At 37.5% G+C, this 20309-nt stretch overlaps 5 protein-coding genes across 10 annotated transcripts in view; 3 read left to right on the top strand and 2 right to left on the bottom strand.

The window, feature by feature from the left end:
* Positions 1–129: 129 nt before the first annotated feature.
* On the bottom strand, positions 130–2175 carry LOC113216646 (40S ribosomal protein S25). Its single transcript, XM_026436416.2, has 4 exons — positions 2043–2175; positions 1373–1468; positions 354–537; positions 130–265 (listed from the first exon to the last, which is right to left on the bottom strand). Exons 1-4 carry the CDS (start codon positions 2043–2045, stop codon positions 189–191), a joined length of 360 nt encoding a protein of 119 aa, XP_026292201.1. The 5' UTR covers positions 2046–2175; the 3' UTR covers positions 130–188.
* Positions 2176–2430: 255 nt separating this feature from the next.
* On the top strand, positions 2431–3610 carry LOC113216645 (protein archease-like). Its single transcript, XM_026436415.2, has 4 exons — positions 2431–2803; positions 2975–2999; positions 3106–3310; positions 3397–3610. Exons 1-4 carry the CDS (start codon positions 2746–2748, stop codon positions 3574–3576), a joined length of 468 nt encoding a protein of 155 aa, XP_026292200.1. The 5' UTR covers positions 2431–2745; the 3' UTR covers positions 3577–3610.
* A 552-nt stretch (positions 3611–4162) lies between these two features.
* On the top strand, positions 4163–13190 carry LOC113216644 (transcription factor E2F6). Of its 6 annotated transcripts, none has more exons than XM_026436409.2 (11): positions 4163–4780; positions 6243–6352; positions 6805–6965; positions 7068–7194; positions 7305–7518; positions 7640–7746; positions 7828–7976; positions 8060–8180; positions 8263–8475; positions 8601–8720; positions 9898–13190. In XM_026436409.2, the coding sequence occupies exons 2-11, from the start codon at positions 6268–6270 to the stop codon at positions 10017–10019; spliced, it is 1419 nt and encodes a 472-aa protein (XP_026292194.1). In that variant the 5' UTR covers positions 4163–4780; positions 6243–6267; the 3' UTR covers positions 10020–13190. The 6 variants fall into 6 exon arrangements, with proteins under 6 accessions (XP_026292194.1, XP_052125616.1, XP_026292198.1 ...); XM_052269656.1 differs by lacking the exon at positions 9898–13190 and adding an exon at positions 8948–9114; XM_026436413.2 differs by lacking the exon at positions 4163–4780 and adding an exon at positions 4845–4961.
* A 134-nt stretch (positions 13191–13324) lies between these two features.
* Positions 13325–18567, bottom strand: LOC113216642 (glutamate--cysteine ligase catalytic subunit). Its single transcript, XM_026436407.2, has 12 exons — positions 18174–18567; positions 17818–17927; positions 17554–17739; positions 17270–17442; positions 17034–17191; positions 16866–16928; positions 16578–16774; positions 16321–16492; positions 16032–16229; positions 15759–15950; positions 15498–15679; positions 13325–15414 (listed from the first exon to the last, which is right to left on the bottom strand). Exons 1-12 carry the CDS (start codon positions 18321–18323, stop codon positions 15246–15248), a joined length of 1950 nt encoding a protein of 649 aa, XP_026292192.1. The 5' UTR covers positions 18324–18567; the 3' UTR covers positions 13325–15245.
* Positions 18568–19270: 703 nt separating this feature from the next.
* Positions 19271–20309, top strand: part of LOC113216632 (ras-specific guanine nucleotide-releasing factor RalGPS1) — a 51284-nt gene continuing 50245 nt past the window's right edge. Inside the window, exon 1 of the mRNA XM_026436389.2 lies at positions 19271–19585. The gene's annotated coding sequence lies outside the window, so the exon portion shown is untranslated. The remainder of the gene's footprint in view (positions 19586–20309) is intronic.

Here is a 20309-nt window from a genome sequence, read left to right as displayed (position 1 = left end):
AGTATTGTGAGGTCTTAACATTGGCCATATGTACAGGTGTAAATCGCAGGTTGCTCAATGAGAGCTTCAGAAATTGAGACAATCTGAATGTATGGAGGCAGTAAGGAAACGCAGATTGAAAAACACAAATAGTAATAATGCTATTTAGTTACTTAAATAACACCATTACAAAATTAACAAAATTAAATTTACGCGGGGTCATCACCCTTGGTAGCTCTTGTGTAGATCACCTGTGCGTGGTGCTTGATGACTTGCTTAATCATACCTGCAAGAAAAAAAAAAATTCAATAATATGATAAAACAAAAAAAAAAAGACTTCTTGAATACCTTTCATGAATTAAACTTCAACTCACCCTTCTGGAGAAGCTCGTCCAGTGCTCTCCTGGCGAGGGAACCTCTGATCTTCAGTCTTTCACTCACAACAGAGGGGGTAATAAGTTTGTAAGCAGGGACTTCCTTAAGAAGTTTATCATATGTGGCCTTATCGAAGAGAACCTGGTTGTTAAGCTTGTCACGGACTTTTCCCTTGGACCACTTCTGCAAATTTAAGTTACAAAGTTAGACCGTGAATAGTAGAAAAAAAAATAGAGACCTGATTAATTCTTGGGTGACAGCCTGCAGGCTAAGTAGCATCAGAAGTGAGTGATGGTATAAGGGTGTCATCATTTATCAGATAAATGGGACAGGTAAGATTTTCATCATGTTACTACTATGCAGGTGTCATCAAGAGAAATATGGCATCAGAAGTGAGTGATGGTATAAGGGTGTCATCTCAAGTCAGACAGTTGGGACAGATATAGGGATCATCATAAAACCAATATTTCTCTACAAATTAACTAAGTATACATTGATGAGTACTTGAGAATTTGGCATCAGAAGTGAGTGATGGTATAAGGGTGTCATCTCAAGTCAGACAGTTGGGACAGATATAGGGATCATCATAAAACCAATCCTTCTCAAATACTCTTGGACCATTAACAACTCTGAACACTTTCAGACTCATTATATCAGTAATTACTATCACAGAGTTCCAGTAGAGAAGATCATCATAAGTGTACAGACGTCTACTACGTTGCGTTTTAAAACCATCATGTCACAGTAGCATCAGTAGTGGGTAGCGGTAAGCTGGTGTCATCACAACTCAGAAAGAGGGACAATAAAGAGTTTTCATCAAGTGCTACACCGCTGGACATGGCGGTCTTAATTATTATGTTGAATAGAATTAGACATAATACTGTTTATCTCAGACTCATTATATCAGTTAAGCCATCATCAGCATCTGGGTAATGAGGATCATCCTTGACAAACATGTGCACGATGGACGTGGTTGAAAGATCGCACACTTGGTCCCAAATTAAAGATATGGACATACCTTCTTCTTGGCCTTGCCACCTCCGCCTCCTTCCTTCTTCTTGGCGGGCTTCGCCGACTGCTTGGAAGCAGCTCCCTTCGCGTCCTTCTTGGGCGGCTGAAACATGAGAGGAAAATGGGTATTAGGTATTGACAATGGTGGGTTACGAGCCTACACTAACGACACAAACTCGAATGCAAAGAACAGTCCACAGGTTAAGAAACTAGAAAGCAACACTGACAGCAGTCAGAAATTTGCCATGCATAAAACATTAGAATATGTGTCGACAGATCCTAACGTGGAGACTACAGCAACCACAACACTGATTAGCCACCTAACCTCAACTTCATAAAAAACACAGATTGAGCACCATACTACGGGTAGGGCGTAAAGCGACGCGAAATAATTTAAATTAACAATGGAGATAATGAAAGAAACTCATCGCGTGCGGAACTCGAGTCCCGGCGATTTTTACACGGCTATAATAACAGCGTCAGCTTGGCCATGTGGTGCACCGCACACAAGAGCACACTTTCGCAGAAGATCCCTTGCGAAAAATTACCCAAGTTTTTCGCGCACGATAATTTAAATGGTGCCGAAAGTTCACTTGATTTATTCGAACAATAAAAAGTTCAATTGATGAGGTTTTTCTTTGTTAAAACTTCATAAATACACCCGCGCATGAACTCACCATGATGACGACTCCCTGCTTGAGGGGAAACGGAAGAGGGAAATAGGACGGGAGCCGGCTGAAGAAGGTCTCTCAGCTGGCTGTGAGATGCTCAACTTAATCGGCCAGGATTAGGAGCAGCTGATACTTTTCCCTGCAGCGGTCAGACCAAATTTTACAAAAAATAAAAACATAAATCGGGAATGTGAATTTAAGGCACGAATAAATTTAATTAAATGTACTTTATTTTTTTACAAAGTACGGAGATGTCACACTTAGGGATGCCTGAGTACAGTCACCCTCTCACCATGGACATTTTATCCACTTTAGAATCAACGATGGGTCTCAAACTGTTACAATGAACCCCCTTTACAACGTTTTAGTGATAATATAGCTGTGAAAATAGTCTGTCATGAGATAAAATCTAAAATTTTAGTTGTCGTTTGAAAAGGTGAGTTGGCAATGAAGTAGTTTACGGTCCGGGCCAGGCCGTCCGGCGCGGATTTTGATCAAGTCGCGTGGAGGGAAGTGCTCCAAAATACTTTTCCATCGCATAACGCTTCGGTGAATTTCATTTTAAATGACATTAATTGAGCAGTTTACATTTAAATTGACATTAAAAATCATCTGGTTGTATGAAAAATCGCGCATACCAATATAACTGTTTACTTTGTGACGTCAACGTCAACACCCTTCCCTCCTTCCATCGTATTGTGGTTGTGAGATGGCTCAGTATGAATTTACCGACGAAGAAACACAGCTTCCTCCTATAAAGTACGAATGTAAGTTGATTTTACTCTGTTTCACTATGGTAACAGTTAGAGTCCAGTTGACACATCGGCTGGGACATGATACAATTCAAATTACAAAACAGACCTAACCTAAGATGAAACATGTCTCACTTTTCAAGTCTTTTCAGTAGCTCTCTGATTCATTTCCATGTTTAATTACAGACTTGGACCATACAGCAGATGTCCAGTAAGTATCAACTGTTTGCTTCTCTCAGCTGGTGAACTAATTGGTGCATTATATCTTATTACTCAACGCACATGACAAATTGCCTCATCTATGATTTATTTTTCAGACTTCACGCATGGGGAAGTAATCTAGAGGAAGCATTTGAACAATGTGCTATGGCAATGTTTGCCTATATGACTGATATAGAGTGTGTGGATTTACACGAAGCACATCAAATAGAAGCCCAAGGCACCGATTTAGAATCCTTGTTATTTCACTTCCTTGATGAATTTCTTTTTTTGTTTTCATGTGAACCATTCCTGGTTGCAAGGGTAACATTAAATATTTTAATGGAATGTTTAAAACCTTAATTGTAATGATACTGTTACAAGTCTTATGTTCTTCTTCTTGCTTTCAGAAAGTGAAAATTACTGAATTTGATCATGAAAACTTCAGAATTGTTGCCAAGGGTTATGGAGAGCAATTTAGCCTTGGAAAACACCCCCAGGGTACTGAAGTTAAGGCAATTACCTATTCAAATCTACAGGTACATAACAAGGCGGAAAAGTATGAGGTTTTTGTGATCATCGATATCTAATTAAAATAGCAATTGTTTTCTAATGAAAAACTAACTATGAATGATCTCTGCACAATGGAAAGTGTTCAATACAATATTAAGTACAAGTAGGTACTTTCCTACACACGTATGAAGACATGATCATTAATAACATCCGTAGGTGTAAAGCAAACAGAATCAATCAATTTTTATTATTACTTAATAGTACAATAAAATAGCTAGCATGATTACATTAGCACCGATGAGGTGTTTTTCGAAATCATCGGCAGCAGTAAATTTCTTAAGAAAGCCATCTTAGAGATGTAGTGATGAAAGTCAACTAAGTGAAACTTCTCAAATGCGAGACAAACAGACAAAGTGGGGTTAGTCGTACATATCAACAACATATAGCTGGTTATCCCTTTAATGTCGCAGATGACAACACTTCAAAGCTAATAAAAAATGTTAAAAGAGCTAAACCAAGTCAAATTCATCCCTCCCAATTCGTGGCACGTAAGATAAAATTGATTACTGTCACAACTACGATGGCGACTCCATACCCAAACACATGACTTCTGTACGTCACAGCAGGCGCCGCCATCTAGTGGACAGATGTTTTCAACCGGTGGCCCTACCTCGAGCACCACATTCTTTTACGGTCGAATTTAAGCGGAATACGTCTACTGCAGACATAAATGTCACTTTTCAAGATTACTAAGATTCGGAAGAACGCAAAGTTTCAAACTGGGCGACATCCAAAGGCTCTGTACCTGTTGATTACGCCCGTAAACGGTGGCTTGCTTGTTCCGGGGCCACCGCACTTCCACACGTAGTGCGGGAAAGGTATTTTCGCGCCATCGCATTGTTGCTAGCCATCCGTGGCGGATACAGGCGGATGCTATACACGCTTCCTCTATGTGTTTCATTTAGGCTATTTTAGAAAACATATATTGTTTTAACTGAATTCATATGAGATTATTGTACTTCTTACACGTACTGTTGTGTTAGTGGACCAATTTTTAAAGTTACAAGTGGTTTAGTGATTAAAGATCATCGAATCCTTGCCATCTCGTAATTATGTTGTAACGGAGCTTGCTTGCAAAGCCAAGCTCGTCGAACGAAACAAAAGACTGCATTTAGAAGCATTACTTCATTCTGTTAGTCATATTTACCATGTAGGATTTTATAAACGCCATCATTTCGTCTGCATTGGTCCAAAATTTTGAAGACTCGCGCACTTGTTCAGGTAAGGTTGAGTGATCGGGCAGATGTAAATTTGTATGGAATGTTGATCGAAGACGGTGTTAGGGGCTCCTCAATTGCCCTATGTAAACTTCACAGCAATAATTAAGAAATTGAACTGAGAGTGTTTTGCACTGAAGTGAAATCCTTGCGTTAGTTTTCTCGGTTGTACAAGTTATTTGCCGGTATGTATCGTGGGTAGGCTTTGCGTCGGCTCCTGGTGTGTGGGAAGCATGCCGATATATCTTATTCTTGTTCTCTGCGCAGTATGAATTAAATTCGGCTTATGCCCATTTTTGTGGTATTGGGGTGATTTAGTTGCCTTTAAGCGTGTAAAAATCAAGGTGAGACGCAACTTTTCGTTGCATGTTAAGAATGAACATTTGTCCAACTCGTAGTTAAATGGCCAGCTTGAAGGAAGCACAGGCGTTGATTGTGGCCATGCGTTCATTGTAATTTTTCCTGAATTTTTGGGAGCCATTTCCAACCCAAGACTTACTGGAAGTATGTTCCCTGTGCTATGATGTATTTATTCTTTGAGGAGGAAACTATATTTTCTCTAGAATCAGAGGTACGCCGGTAGGGTCCAAATCGAGAGTAAACGTACTCGCCATCGAGAACCACGTACTTCGTGTCAGTATTTTTAATGCTTTGGTTCATTGAGGTTGTTCAAAAAGGCTTTCCTGTAATATTCTGTGTGACCCTAGTTTTTTTCTGCCCTAGTACATACCTAGGTTGACGCTGGAAATGTAACCAGTTTGTTGTGAGACCCATAGCCTTACTTTTCATATATGTGGAATTGGTTGTGGAGGGGGTACTGCTGCCCTTCTGTTTTGATATTTCTTCATCAGTCTTTTTACTTTACTTGTTCTATGATTTCCAAGCATTGGTGAAAACATAAATGCACTCATCATCTTTGAAGAAAATGATTTGCTGATGTTACAGCCAACCCCAATTTGTTCAATTGAATTTAATGTTTTGGTGTGGATGCGTTCAGTTCAATTTCTTAGTTGTCCTCAATTTTACATTTGTGGTGGATTTATTAGTGGTTTATGAGTTGTATGCCATCAATTTGAAAGTAAAAGCTCTACTTTCTTAAGTATAAAAGGGATTACGGTTAAAGTGTAGGAAATATGTATGATGGGTCATGATCTAGGCTCTGCACGAGATTGTTTGGATCATTACTATTTTTGGCTGCGGTATCATTATTGTTCTTCAGCAAGATTCCAGTTTCTTGTCTCTGCCTTTTAGTTAGCCTTGTTTTTAAACTTATAAAGTTCAATTTTTTTTACTAGCCAAAAATGTTCTACTAGAATTTCATGCTGTCAATTTTATTTTGCTGTTGCCAGTTATTTTGACTCAATAAATTAGAATCTCAACAGTAGTCTATTTAATATTTTCACATGTATCAGGAGACCACAATGAGATATCTCTAAAAGTTGTGTGTTCTTTTTGTGCTGTGGCAGCACTTGGTGCACCTCACTGTTCACCATGCCACGAGGCAGAAGGACTGTTCACCTGAACGATGAGTCAGTGGTGAAGATGGCAACGCCAGACATGGCCACAGCCAAGCTAGGTTAGTGTCTGTGTACGCTTAGTCTGCTTTTATGTGGCATATTTTCCACTCCTTAATTTGTCTGTCTGGTCTGTGTGTGAAGTTTGAGATAGTTGCAAAGCAGGCACTGTCTATTCACCTTATTATCATTCAATCATTCAATGTCAATGTGAAAAGTTATAATTCTAGACATAAATACAGAAATTGCAGTTGTTTCACTTACATGTAAATTTGTATTTGCATGGGCTTGTTTTCAGACTCCATCCTTCAACTTGCACTTTGGTATTTTTGAACAGGCAGACTTCTGCTATAATGTGACCATACATAAAAATTATGCCATTTATTCAAGAAAACTTAAACTTCTTTTATCCTGTCCTTTATGTGCTGTGTGTCTGAAGTATTGCATGTTTAGTTTTGGGTTTGGTGCAACTAAATTTTTTCCCTCATAGCATTTATGTCATTTTTTTTTACAGGTTCTGAACGATATTACTCACTTCCCTTGGACTCAGTTATAGAACACACTACTGCAATTAGTCCAGCATCACCTTTCCAACATCTTCTAGACCACGAATACGGTCAAACACCTCAAGATCAGATAATTCGTCAACCTGTTGCTATACCGCCTCGTTCACAGGTATAGTTTTGCTTATTTTCACAATTCTTTCTAAAGCCAAATAAAATCTTATAAACCATTCTGTATTATTAACTTGTATTCATTCTTTTTGGTTTTTCATAGGCGGTCAAACGCCGGTTAAACCTGGAGCCTCGGAGCGAAGATGGGTTCAAGACGCCCAAAGTCACAAAGAGAATGCGAAGCATTTCCAACAACAGCTCCTACAATAGTCCAGCACCCAAAGGGAAAAGTAAATGTCAATCAATGTTTGCTCATTCAGACTTTAAGCTGCTTCATTCGGTATTTGGTTGCAAGCTGTTTAGTTTCTGGCAACGCTCATCTATTTACCAACATTTTCAGATAAAACAGTTGAGAGGACTCGATATGACACCTCTTTGGGACTCCTCACCAAAAAATTTGTTGGACTGTTGGAGAATAGTCCTCATGGTATTGTTGACCTCAACGTTGCGTCGGAGAAATTGGATGTTCAAAAACGAAGAATATACGATATTACCAATGTTTTGGAAGGAATTGGAATCTTGGAAAAGAGATCTAAAAATAATATACAATGGAGGTATGAGGAATTCAATTATTTCTTTAAACCGATTATTATGATTGTGGTAGTAAATGCTGACATGATGTCACAATCGTGTATCATGTTTACAACCTTTCAATGAAGGAAATTTTGCTTTTAGGGGTGGGCAGATGCCCAACAACGGTGATTCTCAGTCCCGTTTAAGGGCTGATGTAAACAATTTAATGGCTAAAGAAAACATTTTGGATGAACTTATAAGAAATGCTGGTTTGTATTGCTCCGTAAGAATTAATTGTTTGAAAATTTTTATACATTTTTTTTCATTGTGTGGTTTGTTTACCTGTTTAGAACAAGATCTGCGACAAATGAGTGAGGACAAGCGCTATGCATACATTACTTATCAGGATTTGAGAAGTATACCCTGCTATGCAAATGAGACAGTTATGGCTATTAAAGCACCTCCAGAAGCCAAACTGGAAGTACCTCATCCCAGTGGAGTAAGTTTTCTACAGTCTTCAAAACCCTATTCTAATTTCTATATATTATACTTGCTTCTAATTTCATCCAAATCTCAATCCAGAATGGTGGTCTACAAATGTACATGAAGAGTACTAATGGAGAAATTGAAGTATTTCTATGCCCTGATGATGCTGGAACTAATGATCAAGACATTAAACCTAATACGTCTCAGTTGGATGATCGTGAGTACTTTTATTAATTTGCTAATGTAAGTTGTACTTAGTTAGTTAAAGCAATTGTTACGCTTCCTTAAACTTTTTGCAGTTGCTGTTGGTGAACACTACATTGATGTACCAACCCAACAAATGGTTCCTAATCAATCTTGTCCTGCACTAGAGGCGAATGATGTGGTATCTGTTATTCCTGACACTAATATAGACCTAGCAGCTTTGGGAATGTTACTGAAGACTGAAATGAAGAGTGAGCCGACCTCTGCTAATAATGATCCAGTTTCTCAGGATGAAGGCCACAGTGAAGGTTTGTCATAAATTTTAAAATAGTACCTTACTGCGTTTTTGGTTGTCCTTTTTGTTTTATTGTCTCTTCTTAGCTTGACACAATTCTTTTGTTTTAACTTTTTGTCCTTATTCTAATTTTTTTAGGCTCTCTGGATGCGTCACATAGACTTCGTAATGCTTTAATCAGTGAATCTGATGATTTTGGTCCTATGGGAGGCAGATACCAATTACAGACTGAAGACCAACACAATAACAGCATAACAGGTATGTTGGCTTTTCATATTTCTATTAATGGCATGATAGTGTACGTTTTTGTCCCTCTCTGTGCATGTTTGCTCTCAGCTACCTTATCCTAACCGTCTAGCCAAACGCTCTCATTTTCTAAATGTGGAACTGCCTCTACCAAGTTAAGATGGCCTCCAGAGTGTGGCCACACTATCGGAAAGTCAGGGAGAATTATAATCTTGCATCTTATCATTGTTTTCTTTCAGTCTTTTCCTGTTATCAAATTGTGCCTATAGTATCTATGAAAGTGAAGGGCGTTGCGCTGAAATTCAAGGGAAAGTCCTCCAATTGTCAGAGAATTTGACAACTCAAATTGCATGGCTTCTCTGCCTTCAACACACTCAAATTTTATATATGATCATGCTAAGACAATTTAAAAGTGTATAATGTTGTTGATATTTGCTTTCAATCTTTAATGGCATTGCTTAGTTTGTTCCACACATTGCCATTAAAGATTGAAAGCAAGTATTAATAAAATGATAAAGCAATTTTATTTTATTTTTTTATTTTTTTTGGTCATTCACCAGTGACAGATTATCCACACTTACTTAACATGATTTCTGTCCTGCTGTCAACCAAGTTTAGGAAGTGACAGAGCTTGTCTTTATACACCACTTCTATGTTATTCTCCTGCTATGCTTTGTCATGTGCTTTTTAAAGACATGCTCATACTCACCCCTTCTGATTTGTTTGAAATGCAAATGCATCACTCAGTTGCAGTATCAGTAGCCACTTCATGCGTACCTGTTTTTGCAGCTTTACTACTGGCAGATATGAAATGAATGCATGTGGCATGCCTTTGTGATTATTAACCTATAATATTCTGGATCATGTTTGTGTGAAGATACTCAACAGCCTTAATGCCAAGTTTGGTAGACTATCACTTGCCAACTTGGAAACAAACTAACCTCTCTGAAGACTGCGCTTGATCGCATGCGCTTCCGGTTTAGCTGAATTGTATGTTGGCTGCGCTTTTGTGAGCACGTAGCACCATGGAATTCAGCTTAATCTGATGCTGCTCTCATCTGCTACCTGTCTGCCTGCATTCTTCTGTGTTCATCATACCAATGATTTAGGATAATGTTGTGATATCTGCTTTGTCTTGATTTTCACTTAATGATCTAAGTTTTTTTTGTTTCTGCTTTTTGTTTTATAGATGCTGATTCAGCTTTAACCAGCAGTGAACCATTTTTATCTCTGGAACCACCTCTTACAGATTTTAACTTCAGCCTAGAACCTTCGGAAGGCCTAACTGAAGTCTTTGATTTTCTATTTTGAAATGAAAACCAAGGTACAAAAGCTTTGCCAATCCAAGAGATATTTTTTATATGTGGACTTATATTGGTGTATCATACTGTTGTTTCTGTATGCTCTTGTGACAATATGTGAACACTCTTTCTACAATTTTTTGATGTGTTAGGCAGTTGGAAACAAAACACAACAGCAAAACATCACATCTTTTACAAGCATCTGAACTGCCATAATGTATAGCCATTAAGCAAATTTTGAATGCTTTAAGAAAGAAGCTTTCAAATGTTGTCTGCTTTTTTTATAGACACTTTTTAAGGACTCAATAGTCTTGGTGCCTTGTGTTTTTTTACACACATATATGTATGTAATAACATTAAGTTTGTATATTTTTCTGTATGCGTGAGTTTTGAATGCATGTAAGCTATGTTTACCCTCATCAGTGTATGGCATTGATGTTGATCTATTTGTGTGTACCTGTTAATTTTCCTGTAAGAATTAATGTGGAACCTTTAATGAATTGGGAACTACTAGATGATTGGCTATTCATTGTATCCTTAATGCACTGTAATTATTGAAGTAGGCTGTCTTGAGCATGTACCTTCCTCTCAAATTTGCACACAGCCTGATTTCTAAATGTAACATCCTATTTTGGGAGGAACAGCAAAGAAGTAAATGTGCTGGATTTCTTTCAAACATGCAGCCTTTATGAACTTTATCAACCTTGGAGTTAAATGAACTATTTGTGGTTTCTAATTTTCTATCTTCTGTGGTGCTGTCAGAAAATCCATTGTTAAGTCCCTCAAATGAATTTTGGAAGCTCATCAAAATTTCCTAATTATTTTCTAATTTTTATGTTATGTACTGTCAGATGTGTTTTTTAGTCTGTCTTCCAATGTTCCTTTGGATACTTTGCACACGGTCTCCTGCAATTGGTGACCTTCTAAGTAATGTTATCTAAGAAACAAATTATGTTGTATACCTTTTTCTGGTATTGATTTTATATGTTATGAATCAAGAAATTTCTTAATTTTTATGCCCACTACAAATGTATTTGGAATATTGCCGATATCTGTCTCAGACTCCACCTCTTTCTGCTAGATTGGCCTGATCCACCTTCCATTCCATTGTATGACTAATATGACTACATGACGCAGTTTTGGCATGTTATTTCCTCCTCATTGAGAGAAGACAGTGCAGGCAATTGTGGTTCATGTTAATGAGATAATTGCTCAACAAGTTTCTGGAATTTAAGGTACAAATGTAATTTTATTCAAGCATTAATCAATAGTTACCCAAGCCCAGTTTTCTTTCCCAGTTCTGTTTAAATCTCCTTTACATTAATTTATGACACTGCTCCTTTTACAGTGCAAATATATGTGTGAGCGGGATTGAGCCCTCATCAGTAATTGTTGAGGAGTGAACTGAAAGTGTGCTATGCTGGTAGAATATGTATGTGACATTTTGCATGTATTATTTTACATTTTTTATGCACTGTTTCACATATCATGTAACTGGTGTACTTGTGTATATACGTATTTATCAAATGATACATATGACTATGTAACAATTCTTGTGCAAATTTACATATTGGTTTTTGCACATTTCATTATAATTGTCCTTGTCTTGTTTTCTTGTTTGTTCAGGCAGTGAATGTGAACTCAAGCAGATTTGTTGTATTACCAACCTTTTTGTCAGATTTTTTTTCCAGAGGCTAGGTGTAGTTTTTCCTTGCCGCTACCACATTCTACATTTTTCAGATGCAACTACTAACATTTAGCATTAAACAAATATGTCATTTGAGGGGGGAAAAAGTTCATTCAGTGTGCTTCTGTCTTAACTTGTCTGCACAACTCAGTTAGTAATTTGTTCTCTTCACAACAGATTAGGTGGAGTGTGTTCAAGAACTCTCTGGTTCTGGTCAGCTTAGCATTGTAATAAGAACTTGTGAGGGCGATGGAACATCCTCTCTTGTGAAAATGAACATGCATAGTTTGACTGTCAAAATGATCCTACTAATTAGGAAGTTTTCAACTGCATTCTGCTTGAGTGTACAGCTCCGGCTTGTAACTAAAACAAGAGCACATGTTGTATTCTTAAGTTTTACCTGACAGGAAATCCATCATCTCCCACTTTGTTGATGCCATATTGTCCATAATTACCCCCTCCCCCTCTTTCTCTCTCCTCAAATTTCTGAATTAGCAATAATACACTGACCAGGTAAGACTGTTGATCAGTTATTGTTTCCCCTGTGACTTCTTTAAGCTTGGAAGATTTTAATAGCTTTTATTTTGGGAGTGATTCTATCGTTGATTACCTTAATTAGATGTGTATTTTTAATTTGAATAGCTGTTTTATCTTTTCGGTCTTAAGCTCTCAACCTTGAAAATTTACCATAAACAGAGTTAATCTACTTCTACATTATTATGTTTTTAAGTGGCTTGTGTACTACAATATGGAGCTGAGTTGTCTCAAAATTATCAGAGGCAGTACAGTTCAATGTTTTGTCTGACTGATCTGGTAGTGGTAGCAAATTTGTTTCATTTGGCCTTTATTACTTACCAAGCAATTTTTTATCTCAAGATTGATTCTGTTCTGGTCATTCAAGTACTGGAATGTTAGGGGTAGCCCAGCACCCAGCATTTGTGTGACTCACCCACACAAATATTGTGACAGTTCTAGTCTTCATCGTCCAATTCAATATAAAACTCAATTGTGCAATGTTTATGGTGCAGTTTTTAAATGTTAATTTCTTTGATGTTTCTTATATGCAGACAACTTCTGATGTGCTGCAGTTGGATACAGGAACGGGATTTTGCCATTTGACTTCTTGTTAAAGTCTGAATTCACTAATTCATCAAACAGATTTTGTAATAAGTGTCTATGTTATACTGTAGTAGTGAAGTAAGTCAATTTAAATGTAATTGGTTAGTGGTGGTTTGTTGTTAATTCTGTGAAAACTGGTGTCAGTTTCCTAAATTGGTCTCAAAGCCTGTACCACTGTATTATATTTTCATGTTGAAGTACTGTATAGAATAGAAACAAGCAGTTTTATTGATTTGTAATGAAAAGTTTAAATTGGCAATAATTTCAGATCCTTTTAAATCAATGCTTGTATATTTGAGCTTTTAAAATATTAGAACTTTTGTTGAGACATTCTCAACTGAGGTTACAAATATAAATTCACCAATTTTTGAAAAATTGCTTCTGAAGTTGAGTATCCGATTCCCACCCTGTAAATAGAAATGAAATGTCAACTACACAGGGGTTAGACTTCAACTCTGCCTGCGCAATTCTATAAGGAGGGGAAAAATTATGCAGAATTACGGTAACAATTCTTTTTTTTTTGTTTATTTCCATACATAAGACTATAAATGCACCTAAACTTCAAAGGCAGTACAGCTGCAATACAATTTACAATGAGTTCAACAATATAAAATTGAAGTATAATAACTATAATTAGAAATTCTAAAATTCCAACAATATGCTCAAATACTCAAACTGAAAATATCTCAATCTTCAAATGATAGTGGCCGGGGGGATGGAATTTAGTAGTGACATTATTCCAAAAGAAAAGGAAGCTAACACGTATGGAATGTATATGCATCCTTCACCACAGTACAGTGTGCTATGACCCTGAAGTAACAATATTTCTCCACAACAAAACTTCAATAAGTGAGGATAAAATTCAACATTTTACTAGTCAGCCACAATGACATCCAAGCCGCGTTTAGAAGAAATTTGAGAATAGTGGTCAACATAAGTAAAACTAGTGCAAGAATTCAACTATTCTTTACAACAAAATAGAGGGTACACATTTGAAGAAAAGGTCCAGGGATAATATTGATTTTGAGCATTATTTCTGAACACACTATCTAAAATGTTCTGTTTGGTGAAGACTGCAAAGTAAATTAGGTATCATTTAGATTTGGTCCCCTATACTATATTCTTTTGAATTAGACAACATAGACATCACAACATACCAAGTGTAAGAGGTAAACTACTGTCACTTAAGCTGGTGTCATAACATAAAGCAAACATTAACAAAACAGTAGCAGCTACTAAAGCACTATCTGTCAACTGCAAGGTGAAACGGTAGCTAACAACTGATACAAATCAAGTAGGCAAACCAATTGAGAGTTCTAAAAACCATTTAAGATAGAATACTTTGAGTTCTACATCATGAATCTGTAGAATTCATTTTATGACAGTTGTGGCAAATGCAGCTTGACATTTCAAAGAAATACTCTCACTAAGCAGTAATACGAACACCCGGCAGATAAAAATAGAGATTCGCCGTGGGCGACAAAGTTTGTACTTTTCCTTGGCAGGAAAATTTGACACAAATAAAAAAAAAAAAAAAAACTGTGTCATATCATAGCTTGCAGGAGGATAGGTGAGATAAAAGAAAGACTTCACACAATATCCTTTTCAATAATCTCACCTAGCGTCAACATTGGGTTGAGCAAACCAGATTAATAAAATAGTTCATTGTGTAAAATAACTATTCTTCTAGCAGCCTGCTTGCTTGGATTATCTACTTGGACGGAACAGAATATTGAAGGTGATTAACAAAATTAAAGTCAGTTTCAATACATCATACTGTTGTTAAATCTAAAATAATACACAATTCAAACCTGGAATGCATTTCATTATTTGCTTTCATACGTTCGGTTATGTCAAATCCCTCATTCTGGAGGAAGAGAGAAATGCTAAATCTTACATGACATTTTTAACAAGAACAACAATGGCAGTTAAATTTATGAATATATTCTGAAACCTCCCAAACTCGCTTTACTGTAACAATACAAGCACTTTTCTCCAACTATTTTTATTTAAAAACATTAATAAAAAAAGGAAATTAAAGTTTATAAATACCAAATGCAAACACTATAGAACAACATGAAAGAAATGATTTAAAATTAGATATGTTGCTTTGTGGAATACAATTCTTTAATTGATTAATACAACGAATAATAAATATTGAGGTATTGTAAACATTTGCGATCATCGATGTGGCACCAACAAAATGCTTTACTGTCTTTAAGCTGTGCAAAAAATTAAAAATCATATGATACATCAAATAAAATCCATTAATTCCTATGCAATCAAAAAAAAAGAAGCCATACTTCTACATATGCATCAAAAAACAAAATTGTCCCTTTACCTTGCAACATAGCACCAAAAACATAAGCTGATTAATCCTGATTTTTCAATATACATAACCCAGTGTGTCAAGAAAATATCCAGAAACATTCATGTGTACTCGCCTGCTGCTTTCCGTACAGCTGTTGGAATTGATTCTTGAGTCCTGGATTGAAGGGAGCGCCCAAGAAGCTCTGGACAAGCCTTTTCACCAGTTTGGATAGCATTGAGTTCCATGAGGAGATCATAATTCACTCGGTCTGACACTAGTGAATCTTGTCTGGAAACAAAATAATCATTCCGATTTAAATTAGATATAGAGAGACAGAATATTTACAGAGATGAACAATTGTTTAAACCCACTTGTAGTCTTCATGGTTCCGTACAAATCCTCTCATCCATCCAGCAAGTGTCAGTAATTGCCCAGATGCTCGCCTCTGAATAAGTTTCAGATACTGTTGTATCGAACAGTGGGTATCTGCATCCACATCCATTCCACTCAAGTAGCTATTGATAAGGGGGATGAGTCCAGGGAACTCTCCTGCCTGAAAACATGTACATAGAGATGTAAGTACAAAATTAAATTACTCAACATACAATCAAACTAGGAATCTTGTAATATACCTTTCCATTAATTATTTCATCCACAGTCATTAATGTATAGCAATCTGATGAGTCTGTTTTAGCATCAGGGCTTGACTGGCAGCAAGCTGTACATGCAGGTGGAGAGCTAAATGTTGTAATATCCTTACGGAACCAAAACTTTTGAGTTTTAACTGCATCCTTCTTTTGAGCATTTTTCATATTTTCATCAACCTATCATAAAAGCATGTGATATTATAAGAGGTGAAACAATATATTACACCTATGTGCGAAAGTTAAATTAATGTTTCTTACCTTGCTGATTGGTATGATTAAGTTTATCCGATATGACAAAATTACTCGGGTCAACAAAACAACAAAACAAACAATGGCTGCATTTTCAAAATCAGTGATTTGAACTTCACATGGTCTGAACTCAACTCTCCAGCCAATGGAAGAATTAGGAGGTGGTGGTTTGAACCTCATTGTTTGCCAATTTGTTGATTGAATGTTCTGAAAGAAATAAGATTTTACTAAAGTGCACTGATACACCGAAAATAGAATGTAAAGAAGCACTAAGTGCCCACATTGATTCACAGCTCACCTCAAAATGATCTGTATCCTCTTCATCATTTTGATTAACCTTCTCACTAAATAAGGACACAGAATCTCTTATAAATAAGTGAGCTATGTGTTGGGCAAGCAAGTGATCAATGTCAGCTTTGCGCAATTCATCATATATAGCTTGATCATAAATCAATGGTACATCATTGTATCTAGATGTTTGAAGAAAAATCACAATCATATCAGAAGTACATTTTAAAATAAACTGAAAAAAGTACAAATAAATGTAACACATACTTTTCACCCTGTTCTGAGAGATAAGAGTCAATGGAATCATATCTTGATTTGGGAATGACAAACTTGTTGTTCTTAAGAGGTTCGAGCCCTCTTTCCTCTTTTGTTCTGCAATCAACAGATCCAGAAATGACATTCCATCTGCAATCAACATCCGTCAAGTGACCACGATGAATGGGAGATGCAGCAGTAAGGGCAAGCTATGGAACAAGAAAAGTTTGAGTATGAGACACTGAACCAAAAAATACAATTTTTATTTCTAAGAGTTGAAATTTTAGGAGTTTTACTTACCATTATGGGGCAAAGAGGTGTAAGCTGGTCATAGAGGGTACGAGCTTCATCAATATTGCAAGCCTGAAATGTCAAAACAATGTTAGCAATGATTCTTTCTGAAAATGAGTTAGAAAAAGTTCAAGCAGATTTGGTAAGCGAAGAAAGTTCAATAAGATCACAACATACTTGAAAAGTGAGCTGTAGACAGCAACAGCCCATTCCAAAACCCATAGCATCCATGTAGACATGGTCTGGTTGTGCTGCTGATGTGGCTTCAGGTTGGCCCACAGGAGCTTGAGGAAATTTCTCAACATATGGAGAAGGAGTTTTAGAATCCTTAAAAACTGGATGAAAGAAATACAAATTAAAAGCACTAAAATTTTACCATTATAGCCTTAAAATAGGTATTAAAAAGCACTTACTAGGCAAATTCATTGCTACTTTTTCTCCCCTTCGAAGGCGAATATTACGCGAGAGAGTTTTGAATCGAGGATGCCCTGGGTATATGCATTCATCAGGAAAGAAGAGAGACCGGGTTGTGCCTTCTGCTGGTGTCACAGTACTTGGAGGATCTGTGAAGTTTGGACAGCCCAACCTATAATCATAATAGATTAGATAATACTAAAACAGGCAAATTGAAAATTGTTATATGATACCACACAAGAAAAAGTCAGAGTTAAGAATTAAATAAAAATTTACAGATTACCTTGGAAAGCTTGTTAAAGACATCAGAGCTTCCCCAGGTTGAAGAAGCTGTTGTACTTCTTCTCTTCGTAGTTTCATATTTGCTTCAACAACATTGTAATGGGCGAGAAGACCCCCATACGGTTTCCCTGGAGTGCCTTCAATCATATATGCACCATATTCTGGACGCCACAGAGACTTAACATTCCTGGAAAGTTTAAAGTATTAGATTAAATAAGCCAAGACAGGTTGATGAAACGATATAGGGAAATGACTGCTTCCGTACTCTGGATCATTTTGTTCTTTTTCATTCAAAACCGGAAGAATGTCAGTTGCACGAAGGCTCGCTCTTGCAATTTTATTGTCATGGTCAAATTTTACAATGATGTATTCAACCTAGAAGACACAACCAAACAAATTTTATTCACACTATGGTAGTCAAATGGTTGCCGTGTATTCCTGACAACTCCAAGAAGTATCAGCTTGACAGCTCCAGTTGCAAATCCAATGAGCTTGATCTTTTGGAATTTAAACTCAGCAAAGCATCAACTCTCTTATCAAAATACATTAAAATGAAAAGATGCCATTCTGAGCTTGGAATCTACATTAAAAAGTTACACAAGATTTGGTAGGTTAACTTACCTCGTCCCCCCATTTCAACACATCACCCGTACGACTTTTCAAACGATGGTACAAGTTGATAAACTGTTTAATACCATGTCGACGGACATGGTCAGCGAGATCCTTGGTCTCTTCCCAGCTCAAAGGACTGCCTTCTGACAGCAAGCCCATGACAACACACTCAAGACAAGAACAGCAATTGGTCCCCCTAAGGACAGTCGTGCGTACTTATATCGTACTTGTCACTCCCTCCTACTGTTTTCTGGGTTCTGCTTTCCTACCCGCAGTGTCCCTATAAACAGGACACAGAAGAAGCTTTGAAGATTGAGCAGGTTTTCAAGGATTGGATTGCACAAGCTCAGCGCGAGCCATCCCATGCAGGGCAAGGATGAGGAATGTCTGCCCAGTCAGGTTATGAGGCAGAGGCTATAGACGGCTAGCACGACGAGTCATGCGCCCCCCCACCACACCGCACGTTGGTTTGTACATGTCATTCCGCGTAACTTCGCCCGTGCTATCTCTCTCGCACCCACTTCACTCTCCTCTCTTATTTCCGCTACCACTTGGGGAATGGAAGTATTTGGTAGGGTTTCTCTCGTATCTGTAACTTGTATCTGCTCGGTGCCCCAAAAGTGTTGTCTATTCCCAATTCTTATCTCTACGACACCAGTATAGGTACAGCTTATTGGTTCGGTCAAGTCCAAATCACGCATGCATGGGCTATGGCTTGAAAGGAGACGTACTTACGTAGGTGCTTAACACAATATTGGAGGCAAGGAGACACGTCCTTCCGGCGGTACAAAATAGCCCACCTGCTCTTACTATTCTGGTTGTTATCTTAATCTGCAACGACCGGGTCTGATTTAGAAACTATATTCATTATTGCTCTTGTTTGGCTCTAGTATGCGCTGTATACCACATTCTGCTGTAATTTTATTCCATCCCTTGTAGAATGTTGTTTTACCAGCTATGCTGAAACTTGTACATTCATTGCACTTCACACGCGACTATTCAAAATATGTTCCCGGATCCCGCCATAATGAAACATCTAAATTGCCATCGATATCTCGGTGGCCATTCGATGTGGGTGAGGGGGAAGGGGGGAGGGGAATGGGTGGTCTTGGAGGTGGAGGAGGAGGGGTGTTTTGTTGGATTGTTTTCTAGTGTGTGTGATAAAGTATCTTGGAAATTTTATGTTAGCTGTCTGTATTCAGTAAAATCTTTTGAATCCAACTTCAAGCTGAAAGCAGGTGATCACCTGCTAGTGCCGTCTGTGATCGATCGTGTCAGTGTTCGGACGTTGCTTTTATTTTAACGCGTTCTCCAGCCACAGCCAAGAGGAAGAGGACTGAGGGAGGGGCTAGTAGAAATAACACTTTGTCTTAAAGTGCTGGCCTTCGGCGAACCCACCCAACTACCCTTCTACAAGCCAGGTAAATACATTGCACCTTAATATGTCGAATTCACTATCCCCGACTTAGCTCTGCTCCGATTCTTTTCGTGTCGGTTTGTCTATGTAAACAAGTTTTGGGGTTAGAAAAACTGTATAAGTTGCTCCATTTATGTCATTAACTGTCAGTGACAGATTATCATGTCTTATGATGGTAACTCTCCACTCTCTCTTAAATTTATTAATGGGTATTTCATATCAAGTTTTGGTGAAGAACGGAAGTCTCTTAAATATAACACTGAAGGTACTTGTCAGTTGCGTCTTCTATTTAAGGCTCTGTCATTATATTGCAGGAATTGTTTGAAGCTCATTAATCTTCACTGATGCTAATTTAGTTTGATATCTGCCATACTAAAGGTTACCTCAAGTCTGCTCAGTGGTCGTTTCAATCCAAACACTTAATTTTTGATGATCAATCTCATTTCTTCCCACGGAGTGTTTGTGCAAAATTGAGTGATGTGAAACGTGTTCATTTCACTTTCTCATTTGTGTGAAAAATTCATGTACCACTAATAGTTACACTGCATTATGCTCATGTTTCCCCCATCATCCAGGTGTATGCATTTTACCGAAACCAAATATTTAGGTAATCAAAGAGTTTAAATACAATGCGTGAAATAAGTTTATCGGTTGGGCAGTTGTTTTGGTTGGACTCTCGTTTCTTGAATGAAAAAACCGGGAGGAGGGGGAGGTGGCTGTCTGCCGGG

The sequence above is a fragment of the Frankliniella occidentalis genome, unplaced genomic scaffold (assembly GCF_000697945.3).
Source record: "Frankliniella occidentalis isolate FOCC.00 unplaced genomic scaffold, Focc_3.1 Scaffold98, whole genome shotgun sequence".
In the NCBI taxonomy this organism is placed as follows: Eukaryota; Metazoa; Arthropoda; class Insecta; order Thysanoptera; family Thripidae; genus Frankliniella; species Frankliniella occidentalis.
The sequence above is the reverse complement of the archived record's forward strand: the minus strand, read 5'-3'. Positions and strand labels throughout refer to the sequence as shown.

Bases quoted from the DNA above. Each gene is read 5' to 3' on its own strand.
- LOC113216645 (XM_026436415.2), top strand. From the start codon at position 2,746: ATGGCTCAGTATGAATTTACCGACGAAGAAACACAGCTTCCTCCTATA. The intron at 2,804-2,974 runs GTAAGTTGATTT...GTTTAATTACAG, and splicing joins TCCTCCTATAAAGTACGAAT to ACTTGGACCATACAGCAGAT. The intron at 3,000-3,105 runs GTAAGTATCAAC...TTTATTTTTCAG, and splicing joins GACCATACAGCAGATGTCCA to ACTTCACGCATGGGGAAGTA.
- LOC113216642 (XM_026436407.2), bottom strand. From the start codon at position 18,323: ATGGGCTTGCTGTCAGAAGGCAGTCCTTTGAGCTGGGAAGAGACCAAG. The intron at 17,192-17,269 runs GTAAGTGCTTTT...TCTTTCATCCAG, and splicing joins AGTAGCAATGAATTTGCCTA to TTTTTAAGGATTCTAAAACT. The intron at 15,680-15,758 runs GTATATTACAAG...ACATGTTTTCAG, and splicing joins ATGAAATAATTAATGGAAAG to GCAGGAGAGTTCCCTGGACT.
- LOC113216644 (XM_026436409.2), top strand. From the start codon at position 6,268: ATGCCACGAGGCAGAAGGACTGTTCACCTGAACGATGAGTCAGTGGTG. The intron at 7,519-7,639 runs GTATGAGGAATT...TTTTGCTTTTAG, and splicing joins AAAAATAATATACAATGGAG to GGGTGGGCAGATGCCCAACA. The intron at 7,977-8,059 runs GTAAGTTTTCTA...ATCTCAATCCAG, and splicing joins AAGTACCTCATCCCAGTGGA to AATGGTGGTCTACAAATGTA.
- LOC113216646 (XM_026436416.2), bottom strand. The intron at 538-1,372 runs GTATGTCCATAT...TTAAATTTGCAG, and splicing joins GTGGCAAGGCCAAGAAGAAG to AAGTGGTCCAAGGGAAAAGT. The intron at 266-353 runs GTGAGTTGAAGT...TTTTTCTTGCAG, and splicing joins GGACGAGCTTCTCCAGAAGG to GTATGATTAAGCAAGTCATC.